At 33.5% G+C, this 14,538-nt stretch overlaps 2 protein-coding genes across 2 annotated transcripts; one reads left to right on the top strand and one right to left on the bottom strand.

Moving 5' to 3' along the window:
• The first annotated feature begins 325 nt into the window (after positions 1 to 325).
• On the top strand, positions 326 to 5,218 carry LOC147907096 (uncharacterized). Its single transcript, XM_087414618.1, has 2 exons — positions 326 to 1,278; positions 2,159 to 5,218. The coding sequence occupies exons 1-2, from the start codon at positions 1,089 to 1,091 to the stop codon at positions 3,241 to 3,243; spliced, it is 1,275 nt and encodes a 424-aa protein (XP_087270744.1). The 5' UTR covers positions 326 to 1,088; the 3' UTR covers positions 3,244 to 5,218.
• A 101-nt stretch (positions 5,219 to 5,319) lies between these two features.
• Positions 5,320 to 13,456, bottom strand: LOC105153225 (uncharacterized). Its single transcript, XM_087414616.1, has 4 exons — positions 10,872 to 13,456; positions 10,231 to 10,389; positions 6,593 to 6,696; positions 5,320 to 6,506 (listed from the first exon to the last, which is right to left on the bottom strand). The coding sequence occupies exons 1-4, from the start codon at positions 11,275 to 11,277 to the stop codon at positions 6,210 to 6,212; spliced, it is 966 nt and encodes a 321-aa protein (XP_087270742.1). The 5' UTR covers positions 11,278 to 13,456; the 3' UTR covers positions 5,320 to 6,209.
• Positions 13,457 to 14,538: the final 1,082 nt, after the last annotated feature.

Consider the following 14,538-nt stretch of genomic DNA (forward strand, 5'->3'; position numbering starts at 1 on the left):
TAACTATTAAATTGCTTGTCAATTTAATAAGATGTTTATTACTTCGGTTTTGCTCAAGATTGAGAAATATTTCGACGTGTAATTTGCTAAATTAAATATGTATCATAAAAGTTCATACAGAAAACTTAAGCACTATATACAAGATCTGCTTTAATCCGCGAAAATAAGAATATTTTTTTAAAAGCGAAGTTAACTCAAATTTTACACAGACTTTCGTAATGATGAGATACATGCATGTTTTATTTGCAATTAAATTATTATCCATAATTCTTTGTCAATTTCAAGTTCAATAAATTTTAATTTGACATTTTTATTTCATATTCTTTTAATCTTAGAGTTCTTTATCTTTTTTTATTGTACAACGAGCTGGTGGCATAAATCACAGACTGCAATGTCATCAAAATTGTTATTTGCAAGGCAATTAAATTTTCATTATATACAAGCGATAAAGAAAATTCTCTTTTATTACAGAGAAATGATACTTACGACATAATATTTAAGACAACTTATTTATTTATTTAATGAATAAATTGACTCGTGTTTCTTTTTTTGCGGTTAGCCCTTAATTGGTGGAATTAATCTCAATATATGTTAATAGACGTCTCTTCTCGCGGCAAAGTTCTTAGCAATGAATTAAGACACTGACAGTTTTGGTTAAACACAGAAATTTCACTAATTAATTCTAACATTTCAATATGACGAAATACAAAGGGATCACGCCAATTTCATTTTTATTATTAAGAAGTAAAAACCATTATTTTGGAATGAAATAGACATATTAATATAATTTCGTTTGTTCATTTTTATTCAAAAGTGCGATATGTTAATCTTAATGAATATAACCTTTCTATCTATGGCTCGACAATTAAATTAGTTAGAGAGTTAATAAAGTTGAACTAAAAAAAAGTTGAAAATTGCATATTTATCTACATTATATTCTCTATCTCTTTCTCTCCGAAGGCCCAACGATTGGAAGAAATAATTTATTAGATGTAAATTGGGAGCAGTAATTTATATAAAGAAAAGCCACTTATCTATTATTAATCTTTTAAATCCTTAACGAATGGAACCCAAAAAAATCCGTTTGGATGAAAATGTGTTCTATAGCGAATTCGGATGAATCTGTAAATACAGATCGATCTTCACACATCACCTGGTATAACGATCATTCATCACGACGTCCTAAGAAACAAATATCTGCTTCGAAAAATGCACAAATGAAATACAAAACGCATTTATCGCAAAATGCTGCGTATTCCTCAACGTATGGATCTAGTAGTAAGCAACGTATATATTCAACTCTTTGAATCAGCCTGAAAAATAACTCCATTTCCTTGGTATGTTCCTACTTCATTTTCGTTTTCAATTCTTCATGCTGCGAGTATCGTTTCTCTTTTTGTAATAAAAATCCAAAATACATCAAAAACAATACAGTAATATACATGTCGGGACATGTGAAAACAAATAAGTGGTTTAATATTTAATTTGAAAATTAAATACTCTCAAGAAACTCTCAGGGTATAATTGTCATTCCATTTATATTAATCCTCTGAAGCTGATGGTGAACTTATTACATCCATTTTCAAAATTATATTTTGTAGCATATTTATATATAATATCTGCAAATTTGAAGTATTTTTAGTGTGAGACTTTTACATTTTTACAGTAAAAAAAAAACTTTTGCGTGAAAAAGAGTAATATTTTCGAAATCAATAATTTTAGACGTCCGTTAGGTTCCTCTTTTATTTTCGTGGAGTAATAATTAATGTTCTTCTATAAATATTGTGAAGTAATAAATGTAATAATTGATTTTTCTTTCCAAAAGTCATATTTTTCAGAAACGAAATTATCTCAAATTAAAAATAGATTTAGATATCAAAGATCTACTTTAATTAAATATCGCTTTTCTTGTTTATTTAAACAAACTTATTGTTAGTATTCTTTTTTATATAAGTTCAATTATTTTGGGTTCTTTAAATTAATTAGTGCAGCCTTTTAACCAATATAAAGTAAATCGGTCTCACAAACTTAATTTAATTGTGTTATAGATTTTAACGTCAGCTTTGGAGGATTAATATCTTTTACTTACATATACATAATTATCGCATTCTGCTACCATTATCAGATCAAGATATCAATTCTTGAATTGAATTCACAGCGACGCCATCAGATCAGCCCATCGCTAATCGTGAATGGCGTGTCTACAATTCGAAGGAAGATCAGCGAGACATAACGAGAAATCCCGAGGAAACGGAGCAAACACATAAAAGCGTTGATACTCGCGACATCAATTTGCCACGTAGACACCGATCGAAATCCTGCGTTAAACTACGTTTATGGTGTCTGAGATTGTGCCGGGCAAAGAAAAGATGCTCCCAACATGTTTTGAGAAAGCCGAGACAGGTTCTCAAACGAATAAAGACACGAAGTAAGGAGAAGTGCGAGAAGTCTGACGATGTGGTGGCGGTCGCCGGTGTATCAACTATGCCGCATCGAGAATCGATAAGATATCAAGACGTCCCGAAGAAGTCTAGGAGAACTCGTAAACAAGACGAGGCGGTAGAGATTGCAGACAAGGATGTCTCTAAGGACATCATCAAGGAAGAAAGAAAGGAGAGAAAAAAAAGGGAGAAAGAAGAGAGGAGAAAGAAAGTAAAGACAGACGAGGAGAGGAGAAGGAAAATAATAACGGAGGAGGAGGAAAGGAAAGTGAACCATAAACTCAATAAGCATATCCCGCCGCCCGTGGACACACGTCTGGTGACGCACGACGACGACCTCGTCGTCGAGAAACGAGTTCCCATGAAACCGCCATTGATCGCGGACGACTTCACGAAGAGCTGCTGCTACTTGTGCGCCCAGAACACGCTGGCGATCGCGGCCGCCATGGCAATCTCCAAGCCGAAGTCTGACAAGTGCGTCCAAGTTTTGGGTCATAAATTTCACGTAGAGACGTCCCCGGCGCTCGATAAGAGCTGCAGCCCATTGCTACTGGTGCACACCGTGCAGTCGTCCGTCAAAGTGAAGACACGGGAGACCAGCACACTCTGCCCCGGCATGAGCGCGGTGCCGCGTGCGAAAAAGCACAAGAAGTTTGCCATGTTTCCGGGGTTGACGCGAACGAAGTGCCCGGCGGGACGGCATGCCGCCTGCGAGACTGATAAGTCGACCGCCAGGCGCAACGATAATGCGGAAAAACGTCAGCCAACGAACGAGAGGTGCTGCGGGAAGAAGAACGCCTGACACGTCGCGAATTTCCCCGAACTTGCTCGGACTAATTAACGTTTGATTACTCAGCGGAAAGAATAATTATATGCATCGTGAACCCATTAACGCTAGAAGTACCAACGTTTCTTACTTGATGAAACTCGGTTTTTCATTTTCTGAGCAACTTGTGATTAAGTTTATGCCCATTTTCACCAATATAGATTAACTTTAATCTCGATTCAACTTAATCTTCATCTTTTTCCAGTTCTAAAAATTAAAAAAGAATGAAGAATAAGTTGAACCGAGGTTCAAAGTTAATCTACATTGATGGAAATGGGCAATTTTGTCAGAACAAGAGTGAAAAAGAAGAGTACATGTATTGTCTTCTTTTATAAATGCTATCTCATTCTAACTGAAGTTGACAAAAATAACGGGTCAATTAAAAATTTGTCATCTTATAGTCAGATTCTGTTAGAGCCTTCATAGTTTTCTAATTCGTAAAATTAGAAAAATATGACTTAGTTGAATCAAAATTAAATTAAACTACCTTGGTAGAAACGAGCATACAAATTAAGTCTGAAGTCATATAAATGATTGAAAAGCATTGGCAATAGAAACAGGAAACAACAGATTTCAATCTGTCAGAAACTATGTATACGAAAATACATAGTTTTTAATAGGTTGAAATTTGTTATTCCCTGTTCCTATTGTTTTTCAATTGTATCTCAGGCTTAAACCTCAAATTAACTAGAAAATGAAAAATCTTAAGAATCATAAGTTACCATAAAAATGAAGAAAGTAATAAAATATCAAATATTTCATCAATATAAAGAACTAATTATTCAAAAGTCAAAAAATTTCAGAATTCTTTTACACAAAAAAATAATATTAATCTAAAAAGTTAAAACTGTCAATAATGACCGTTTAGTATTTCTAGTGTTAACTTTCCATTATATTACTCCATTTTTACGCTTAAGCTCACGGCTACATCAGACCTTGTAACTATTCCTGCATTTTTTCCATCAGATTTTGTTCCTTCGCACTTGTGCAAGATTTAAGCAAAAGTAACTCGTCGTGTATTACTTCGTCAAAGAGAAAGAAGGCTTTCGATAGAATATAATTTATTGATGCAGCGAAACTACTTATTCATAGGGGCTTTCCTCTCGATACTATTTTACGTTTTTATCCTTGTGCATTTGATAATTCACAATATGCCTCTTTCATTTTTAAGTTACATTGCTGCAGCTCTCCAATAAACTTTACTTAGAGATGCGCGACCCTAACTCGAGTGTATATTTGAATTGCACGGTGCATACGAATCACTTCGATAACACATGTAATGCTCTGCGGCTTAGCCCGTATCTGCTCGTCGATAAATTATACCCTGCCGCGTAAGCTTTGTTCCATTTGCGCGCGTGTAAGCGGAAAACGCTAAATTATGTATAATAATTCGAATCAGAATCTTACGTACATATAATTATTTCATTGAGCACAGTCTCCTTATCCTCCTTCTATCCTTCGTGATACTTCGTCATGTAATTTGATAGACGATAAGAAATTTCTTAGCTCTTTATCTCGCTCTTTATTAAAGACGATGAGGTACATTTTTTTCGCGCACCTTAAATCCTTCAATTAAACTGCTTCTTTGTGCCTTGTTTCATAAATTCTTCGAGGATGAGCACGGCTTTTCTTAACGGCCGCTTGGAAGAGAAAAAAAAAAGTGAAACGTTGGGCACTTCGTCTGTATCAACGTCATTTCCATAGCATTTCCATATTACTTTTCATGTATTCCCTACATAGTAGATTTTCATACAGCCGTTTGTATCGCTTCCACGTCACTTGCACATGACTGCCGCTTGGATGGAATCTCGTCTCGCCGGAAACGTGTAAAGTCGTAAGTAAATTCGAAGTAAAATAAATTCAGAGCAAATAAATTCGTCTATCTCTTTCACACATTTTTCCGTATGCGTTACATAAATCCGTAATCGTCACGTTTTATATAAAATGAAATTGATTTAAAATAACATATCGTACGTAATTTGAAATTATTGCTTATCTCCTACGTCATCAGAATGCAATCTTGTTCTGTTACTGAAAAACATTATGAGTAAATTCAGTCATCTATTTTTTATATCCTCGTAGATGTTACATAAATCTACAATTATCATTTTATATACAACAAAAGTAATCGATCTAGAGAATAACTGATTTGAATAAATCACCTATGCAATTTTTATTCAAATATACTCTCTAAATCTCATGGAGTGAAATCTCACTTGAAGAGATTGAAAATTTAGCCTGTCTTGAAAAAAGAGTGAAAATATGATCAAAAGTCTTGTTCAAAAGTGGCAGATTTTCATTCTTTTTAAAATGGGATTTACTCCTTTGGAATGATATTTACTCCAAAAAAATCTCAATCGTTTTTTTAGAGTGTAATACTAGGATAGATGATGGAACTCACTCCAAAAAAGAGATTGAGATTTTATTCCTTCGGAGTAAATCTCATTTCAAAAGAGTAAATCTCACTTTAAAAAGAGTGAAACTCTTGAACAAAAGTAGCCGTATTTTCATTCTCTTTTCAAGATAGGCTAAATTTTCAGTCTCTTCGAGTGAGATTTCACTCCAGGAGATTCAGAGAGTAATCTTGCTTCGCTACTGCAGAAAATCACGAATGATTTCAGAACATGTCTTGATCCGAAATTTTTGCACACTTGTAACGTAAATATATAATCATCATTTATGTATAACAAAGTTTCAATAATATCGAGAAATCTTAAAGAAAGAAGTCACTTTGCAGTTCATACACTTTTACAATACAGATTTCTTACAATTATATCAATTATATCAACGGTGTCTAAATTTCAAATGAGAATATGAGGTAGCATAAATAAACAAAAAAGGAAGAACAATACCGAGAACTTTGCAGTAGCCAACGGAAGGTCTTATTGCACTTCGCAATCGTCCGGCCGACGATCGACCAAGTAGTTCGAGTCTGTATTACGTCAGACCGTATCCGAAGACGATACAGCGGATCGGGTCGGCAAGCTAGAATTCGCGTCGTCCGACAAAGGGGTGCCAAACATCAAAGGCGCCGCATAGTATGGAAGAAGAGGATACTGAGTGGTCGGGAAATACGTCGGTGGAAACAGTCCTTGCCTTTGCGCGATCTTCAACCTGGACGTGAGCTGCTTCTTCCACTTCGTGCGGCGATTCTGGAACCACGTCTTGATCTGCACCTCGGTGAGATTCAAACACTTGGACAACTCCATTCGCTTGCTCACGCTGAGATATTTGTCAATCTACGGACCAAAAATGTATGGAAAGAAATGTCGTCAAATGAATTAGTCGCATGAACAATAGGAATTAGGGAAACCGCAAATCATACCTTAAACTCCGCTTCAAGTCTCTCCAGCTGTTTTGCACTGTAAGCTTGACGTGGTTTCCGATCGATACCTGGTTTTCTCGATCTTCTACCACTCGGTTTAGGTGCTATAAAAATAATCAGTCCTTATCTCATCGTACTAGCAATTACTGAATGACCCCTTTTACACCGAGCGTTTTATACGCATATTAATTAATAACTCTCTATTAAATTCTCTCAATTTCAACAATGTATTTAAAGAATATATTAAATTAATACAATATGCATCAAAATAATTAACTAAATATTCATATCACGTATAAGTTTACGTATCGCCGAAATTAAGATAATTCAATAAAAAGTTACTAGTTATATAGTACTCGTATAAATTAAATACGCACGATATAAATTAAACCAATATCGCCTCGCAGAACATAAGCTAAATAATACAACATCAATATATAATTTTTTACTCAACAATGTAACTATTGAAATCATATTACATATTTCCGGAAAAAAATGTTTCATGTATAATTGTATATAATTATATAAAAATATATGTAATTATATATATTATATAATTATGTAAGCAATTGACATATTTATATACAATTATATATAAAATATGTCCATATATATATAATATTTTTTCCCGGGATTTATATTGTTTGAATGAAAATTATAATTGATGTAAAGTTATTGTCAATTTATGTTCTACGTAATCGCGGAATCGATCGATTTTAGTCATTGCTAATTACATGAAAGTCTCTTAAGTCCTTTGACAGTTTCTGACATTTTCGGAGATTTATTGTTGCGATAATCAAAATTTAATATTCTAATCGCGCGTCTTAATTGCACGACTAACTCCGCCAGCTCGTGCTCAATTATCACTTCAGGATTTCGAGGCACCATCCGTCTAGGATCACCGAACATCTCTGAGACGTATAGGACTGTTTGCAGAATGTGTGACATCCTACAGTCAATATCATCGAGGCGAAGTAGTAACAAGTTGTGCAAACAGTTTATGACGGAGAACGTTTGGATGCGATTATCATCGTAGTGCAAAGAAGTACTACACATTTCCTTTGAAAAGCATATACAAGACATTATAACGTAATTAGTTGTACTAAAATAATAGGATGATTGTTAACCACGTTGGCAAATATCCACGAATAATTTGTGCTAGAAATAAATATTAAAGCTCGATGCAGCATTTTAAAATAACAACTATTCTGGTATTATTGTATCTGAACTAAGCAAATATACAATTCTTTTCTACTTTATTTTCAAATTTAAAATTATATTACAAGAATATTATTTAATCTGCTAAATATCATTAAAACAAAAGAGAGAATCCACAATTATTTACATTATATTATTTTAGAATAATTTTTGATTGAATTTTTGACTCCTATAATTTCATAATTTTTTTTATTTCTATAATATTCTTATAATTTATATACTTACAAACGTATAAGAAAGAATATAATTAATTTAGAAACACTGCATCGTAAATATGAGAATGTTAAAATGGTTTACAAATTGTTTATAACAGAATAATTTTTTTCTCATTAACAATCTGTTCAAATTCTGAAAATAGCATAAATGCGTGATAAAGTATGCGAGAAACGGGATACCCAAGCCAAGATTGCGATGTTTTTACATAGAAATAGGAATTTCTTTTTGCTCCCTTCTTGTGTTTAATCACCAGTTAGCCGAACAGCCCTTATACGACAAGTCAACAAATAGATGTCGCGTATTTGTACAAGACCTTTACATTTTTACCTTTCCAACGTTTCTACAACTACAGGGAAATTAAGTTAACAGTTAAGTTTTATTACGGAGAACAGTTTTTATCTTACGGAGAACAGTTAGCATATTTATACTAAATTTATATAAAAAAATTTACCTCAGATAATTTTAGATAAATTGTATTTTAAGCGAAAAAAATCGGACTTCATTTGCACATTTTAAAAACATCTCACTGTTTTTTAACCTTAAGTTACACTTCAGTGTTCTTTTTCAATTCAAAAAAGATCTAACTATCTAAAGTATACCGACTCACTTAATTTATAACGTTGTGTTAACTATTATGCAAATTCGAAACTTGCAGCAGGTTTTAGAGATTTTAAATGTTTCAATACACGTAATTCCTTATGTTTAATAGGAAACTTGCAGTGTAATGTATACCTTGCAAATAATGTTCAAGAAATGCTTTGTTTTTTTATAACAGCTATAATATCTGTTTATCTAACATTTTTCCAGCAGCAGAAAACACGTCTATTAAACACGTGATACGTTTATTAAATACGAGAAATTTAGTTGAATTTAATTCCTAAAAAATTGAATGTTATTTTATTGCGTGATCTATATTAAACTATGCGGGACAGTAAGTTTGATTATAAATATAATAAACACAATCGATGAGATGATCTCGTTCTCAGAAATGAAAGACTGCTGATGACCGGAAAGAAGAATACGCACGGTGACGAAGAAGAAGAACCGGCGGGACCAAGATTTACGAGTGTACAGAGACATTTAACACCTTCGTGGAAGATAGTTAGACCAACGGTGCTGATAAATGGGCTTCTAACAGTATGGCGGATAGTAGCCGAAAAGGGAGAAACAACACTATAGCGGATTTTAATCTTATCGCAGAATCATGAAATATTCGGGATTTTAACTAACAATTGCCGCACGCAAAGAATTTTGCTGAAATATCTAAAAATATAGTTAGGTACAGATCCAAAAATAATTTTGTTAGACTATTAAAATAATTATATAGGATGCTCAAAGTAGTTGTTAAAATGTCAAAACTTTTTGCAGCATTGTTTGTCATGTTTGAGTTTCACATAATTATTTTCAGATCGATCTAGTTAAATTTTTGTTTCAACAAAATTCTTTTCCTACATATAAAATGGCAATTTTTCTACAGCTTTATATAGATTATTATAGATTTAACAAAGTTGTGTGGCAAATCTATAATATTATATAATTATATTACTTATATTAAATAAATCAGAATTTAAAAGAGTGATAGAAATTTTCAATAGAATGATAAAATTCTGAATTTTACGTAGAGTTGAGTGCTAGAAAAAATACAATACCATAAAATTTGATTAATGTGCGATTTTTACGCGGTTAAATATTAATATTTCGCTAGTAGCATGTCAAAAACAAGGAAATTCAACAACTGGGCCACTGATGTGTGCCTCGCGTGTCGAAAAGCTGTTATCGCAGGCGCCTCGTATAATATCCAATATTCGTTGAGGCCGAGAAAGAGGGTACCCATCTCACACCTCTCTCGGTATTGTGCGCGGAAATAGAATTACGGTGGTAAGTTATTACGAGTGGATAATAATTAGAGTCCTTTGTCGTCGCGATTCTCCGAAAGCGTTAGTGCCTCAGACACGAAGAAGCTTTCTAGCATCGCGAAGATTTTTCCATCATACTTATTGTATATTTTTGTAATTAATTGATAGCATTGAATACTTTCAAAATCAGGCAGATTTGATATAATAGATTTTATTTCTAATGCATTGAATTTTTCGAGAGATAAATTCTATTTAAAGAAAAACTGTCTATTTTCAGACAAGATTATGACGAATAGATTCGATATACTTTGATAGAAACTAAATTAGGCTCTAATAGTCTGATCTTACCTTGTAAACCAAACAGCTGCCCAGGCTTTGTTTGAGCAAACCAGCTACTATATAGTAATGAAGCTGATGCGAGTGATGTTGCAGAATATGCCGAGGGATCAGATAGTGCACCTTCGGAGTACGGCAATCCCGCATGAGTATACAAACTCCCTTCTATATCTATTAAATTATATTGCATTGTATTTATTAAATCGTACAATCTTTTCTTATAAATATTTGAAAAGCTTCCGTGTATATCTTAAAGAATTCTTTATTGTCAACATTTTAAGACAATATACAATGGCCAGTATTCATACTTAATTTTTATGTATGCAAGACTGTAATTGGCTATGTATAATAATTGACTCATGACATCTTAAGAAGTATTTTAATTAAGATATTATTTAGGATAATCTTAAAATAAAACCGACTAATGTAATTTATACTACATAAATATTTTATTTGTCTATGGATTTGTGGGAATTTATTTTATGGTATGTTTTATTATATTCTTCTAAATTAAAACTTTAGATAGAACTTTAAAAGTATCGAATATTCTTCGTTAATATTAAAATTATTTTAATTCTTTATACAAAATTTTATTTTTTTATACAAAAATTTTTTTGTATAATAATCTAATTTTCTGAACATGTTTTACATACCAGAACGTGTAGCTGGTATTGCTGTTGGCTTGACAAAGTGTCCCTCTATCCTGTCATCCGTATCATCTTGATCTTCCTCTTTATCACCGGAATTATTTATTCTCGAAATTTCTCTTTTCTCATTTCTCCCGAGAATATTGTCGATAGTGAAAGCACTGGACGCTGCAATTGGGGATGAATTTCTTCTTTCGATCTGTTGTTTCTGAAATTCCCTATAACCCTCGCAGCTGGAATCGGATGCATACTCGATAGACTCTCGATTGACAGTCGGTGATATGCAGCCTCTCTCGATGTTGTTTGAAAAAGCTTCGCTCTCACTCGGAAGTGATCGTGTCCGGCGAAGATCATAAACGGCATCGTTCATTTTCTCGCGGTTTTGATAGAGTTCCATCTTGTGAAAAATCATCGAGCTCTATTACAATAGACGATTTTGATTTCACTCGGACGACGGCATGCGTTCCAATAATTTAAATTCACGCACTTTACATTTAATAACGAAGTAATCCAATGATTTTTTCACGTTTCTTTCTTCTTTGAATTTCACAGTTATTAATATAAATTATTTAGACAGGTTTTTGACTCAATTACAGTCTGCTGTATCATTATTTATCGTCGCGTATTGCAATCCAATGATTTTTTAATTGATGAAATATTTTGTACAGCAAAAAATATCTATGAGAGTCAGCTGTAAGCGTTTAACACACGTTTCTTCTTTGATCGATCACACCTAATCTCGTACTAATCTCCCTTCGAACCGTCCGAAAGCAAGTACTTCCGAAAGTATGACAAGTGGCACGTGTCTATGGTCCAGAGAAGGATCTCCCAACATCCCCACCAACTTCCCACAGGAAGGTCATCCCGTGAGGTTGGAAGAATATCTCGCACCTCGGAAAACCCCCACTTATCCGATATCTTTCTGATCGGAGTAGGGATCGCAGGATCGCGGCGGTTTATAGCAGATTTCCTATTTTAGAACTGATAGCTTTCTAATCACATCATTTATGAAATATTTTGCCTTTCTTTTTATGCAACTGAGTGATCCGTGAAATTCATTATAAATACGACTTAATATATAATGGTATCTTTATTAACAAATATGTATCAATATATTAAGAATTAAATACACGAATTATATTTGCGGGATTTAAATTTTAATATCAATTGTCTGATGTGATTATTTATGGTCTTCATTAAAATTATACATGTAAAATCGAAAGCTTACATTTTTTAAGTTTTAAATTCCCACAAATCCATAGACAAATAAAATATTTATGTAGATATAAATTACATTAATCGGTTTTTATTTTAAGATTATCCTAAATAATATCTTAATTAAAATACTTCTTAAGATGTCATAAGTCAATTATTATACATAGCCAATTACAGTCTTGCATATAAAAATTAAGTATGAATACTGGCCATTGTATATTGTCTTAAAACTTAAAAAATACATTAAATATATATTTTTTATTTACACATATATACGATATATTATAAAAAAAAGTCTGTTACTTCTTTAATCAATCTCATTTCTGTTTCATTTCTGTTTCATTTCTGTTTCATTACTGTTTCTATTAAGACATCGTGTTTTCTATCGATACGATCGGTACAGGATAATTTTATAAATTCATACGATGGATCTCCTATACTCCTATTTTATCGAGGCATTCACGCGTTTTATGGTTCTTTCCAAAAAAAGTGCTTGAGCTCGACGATTCGGCTTGCGCACTAGCGAATTTTGCCACAGCGAAAAAGGGCTCATCTGGGATCAAAAGGTGGATCTCCGATTGGTCCCAAATGCGCAGGATGCTCGCGCAGCAACCGCCTTCTTTGACCCCTCTATCTCGAAACTTTATGCCGGTAAAACGATGGTCGCTTCTCTCTTTCCCGTTCGCGCTTTAGCAATGGATAAACGCTTCTGCCACGTGAAGAACATCATGAAAAAGTACCGCAAAACACTTCTTCACGCGTTTAGCGAACTAAGCACAGTGGTTCTCACTGTACTTCAGAAATGTTATATTTCTTTATTATATCTTGACAGTTGTATTTCGTGAATAAACTTTACAATTTATCGAGTAGCGATATTCAACAAGTCAGCGTTATAATATCCAAATTTTTGCTTGCGCAAAAATCTCAATTAATTTGACAACAATATATTCATATTTGAAAGATTTATAACATAATTTTTAAAAGAAGACAAATCTTTCGACAATAATTTGGAATGAATATTAATTCTAAAAAAAAAGTACTTTTGAAGTTCCGAAATAGAAATACAAACAATATAGCTTGCGTCGCAGTTCCAGATATCAACTTTCACCGTTGATGATAGTCCTTACCGAACCATATCGTGCTATTTCTGTTTACGGGCACGATGTGGCGGCCATTTTCGCGAATGGCGCGTCCATTAGTCTCCGGGCTACCCGTGCCAATCTCAATGTTCATCCTTGCACGCCGTAAATCCACTCGGCTCCACGCTTCCGTGGCTAAAAGGACCAATGGCGATTGTGAGCCCTTTCTACCGCGCGCCGTCATCGATCCTCTCCCCGATCCACGTCTGAGTTATTTCGTCTTTGTAGAAGAGCGTATATCATTCTTTTCATATACATTAGACACCTCAGCACGCAGTGTCGTGTTCTAAAAACGCAGTCATTATTAACCTTTCAATACTCCCACTTAGATTTGGATAACATAACTATTATATTGAAAAAAAGTTTTGATCTCATAATATAAATAATATTATAGTTTATATTAATGTTAATCTACTAACTGAGAGTTGGCTGTACTATTTGGAAGAATTGTTTTTTGTATGAAAGAATACGAGATTTGATTTGAAATGAGCGATGCATCTTTAAAATTTACGTAGAATTTTCTGTAAAATATTAGAATAAGATAATGTAGCAAAAAGGAGACAATTGGTTTGAACTTTTTTTAAACATTATTTCGATATTATCATTGAATCGCTGAAATCTCTTATTGTTGTGTCTGATGAGCTGGTTATTTCTACTTAGACGTGAATTTACATTCACTTGTACACGCTTTTTCGTAAGCTGATTATACACGGGGTTGAACATTTTACACGTACTTGCGACCGCGACAAATATTGAATCTTAAATACATGAAGTGAAATGCGCTTAAGGTGCGTCTTAGGTGCGAAGAGAGGAAGTAACGACATGGTCAACGCACACGTTAATTTATGACCGTGGACATTACTTCCTAGAAACTAACATTTAAGCATTCTTTCCAAATCTTCCATAATACAATAGTTACGTACTTTTTTCTAAAAATTATTTAAACAGTAAATTTAAATTTAAAATTAACGAGGACGCGCGTATTTTTATTAAAAATAAAAATGACTTGTATTTCGTTTGAAATCACGATCCGATTAACATGAATAGCTCTCATCTGACACATTCGAAGCATCAGCATGTGTTTGGATAAAGCGCGATTATTTGCGATTTATTTGCTTCATATGCCATCCACAGTGGCGTTCATCCGTAAATGTTTCGAATAAACGATCCATTTGCTCGCTGTGAAGTTTACTCCCACGTTTGATGCACGCTGCGCCACGTAATTGAAACGATCAATCAAACACCTGAGAAAAGGAGGGTGTGCTCACGCGTGCACAAACCGCAGGTTGCGTTCACGCAAAAGGGGAAGTGCGAACTTC

Source organism: Acromyrmex echinatior, chromosome 16, assembly GCF_024713525.1.
Source record: "Acromyrmex echinatior isolate Ae372 chromosome 16, ASM2471352v2, whole genome shotgun sequence".
NCBI classification, from domain to species: domain Eukaryota; kingdom Metazoa; phylum Arthropoda; class Insecta; order Hymenoptera; family Formicidae; genus Acromyrmex; species Acromyrmex echinatior.

Bases quoted from the DNA above. Each gene is read 5' to 3' on its own strand.
- LOC147907096 (XM_087414618.1), top strand. From the start codon at position 1,089: ATGAAAATGTGTTCTATAGCGAATTCGGATGAATCTGTAAATACAGAT. The intron at 1,279-2,158 runs GTAAGCAACGTA...TTGAATTCACAG, and splicing joins CTCAACGTATGGATCTAGTA to CGACGCCATCAGATCAGCCC.
- LOC105153225 (XM_087414616.1), bottom strand. From the start codon at position 11,277: ATGATTTTTCACAAGATGGAACTCTATCAAAACCGCGAGAAAATGAAC. The intron at 10,390-10,871 runs GTATGTAAAACA...ATAATTTAATAG, and splicing joins AATACCAGCTACACGTTCTG to ATATAGAAGGGAGTTTGTAT. The intron at 6,507-6,592 runs GTATGATTTGCG...TTTGGTCCGTAG, and splicing joins GACTTGAAGCGGAGTTTAAG to ATTGACAAATATCTCAGCGT.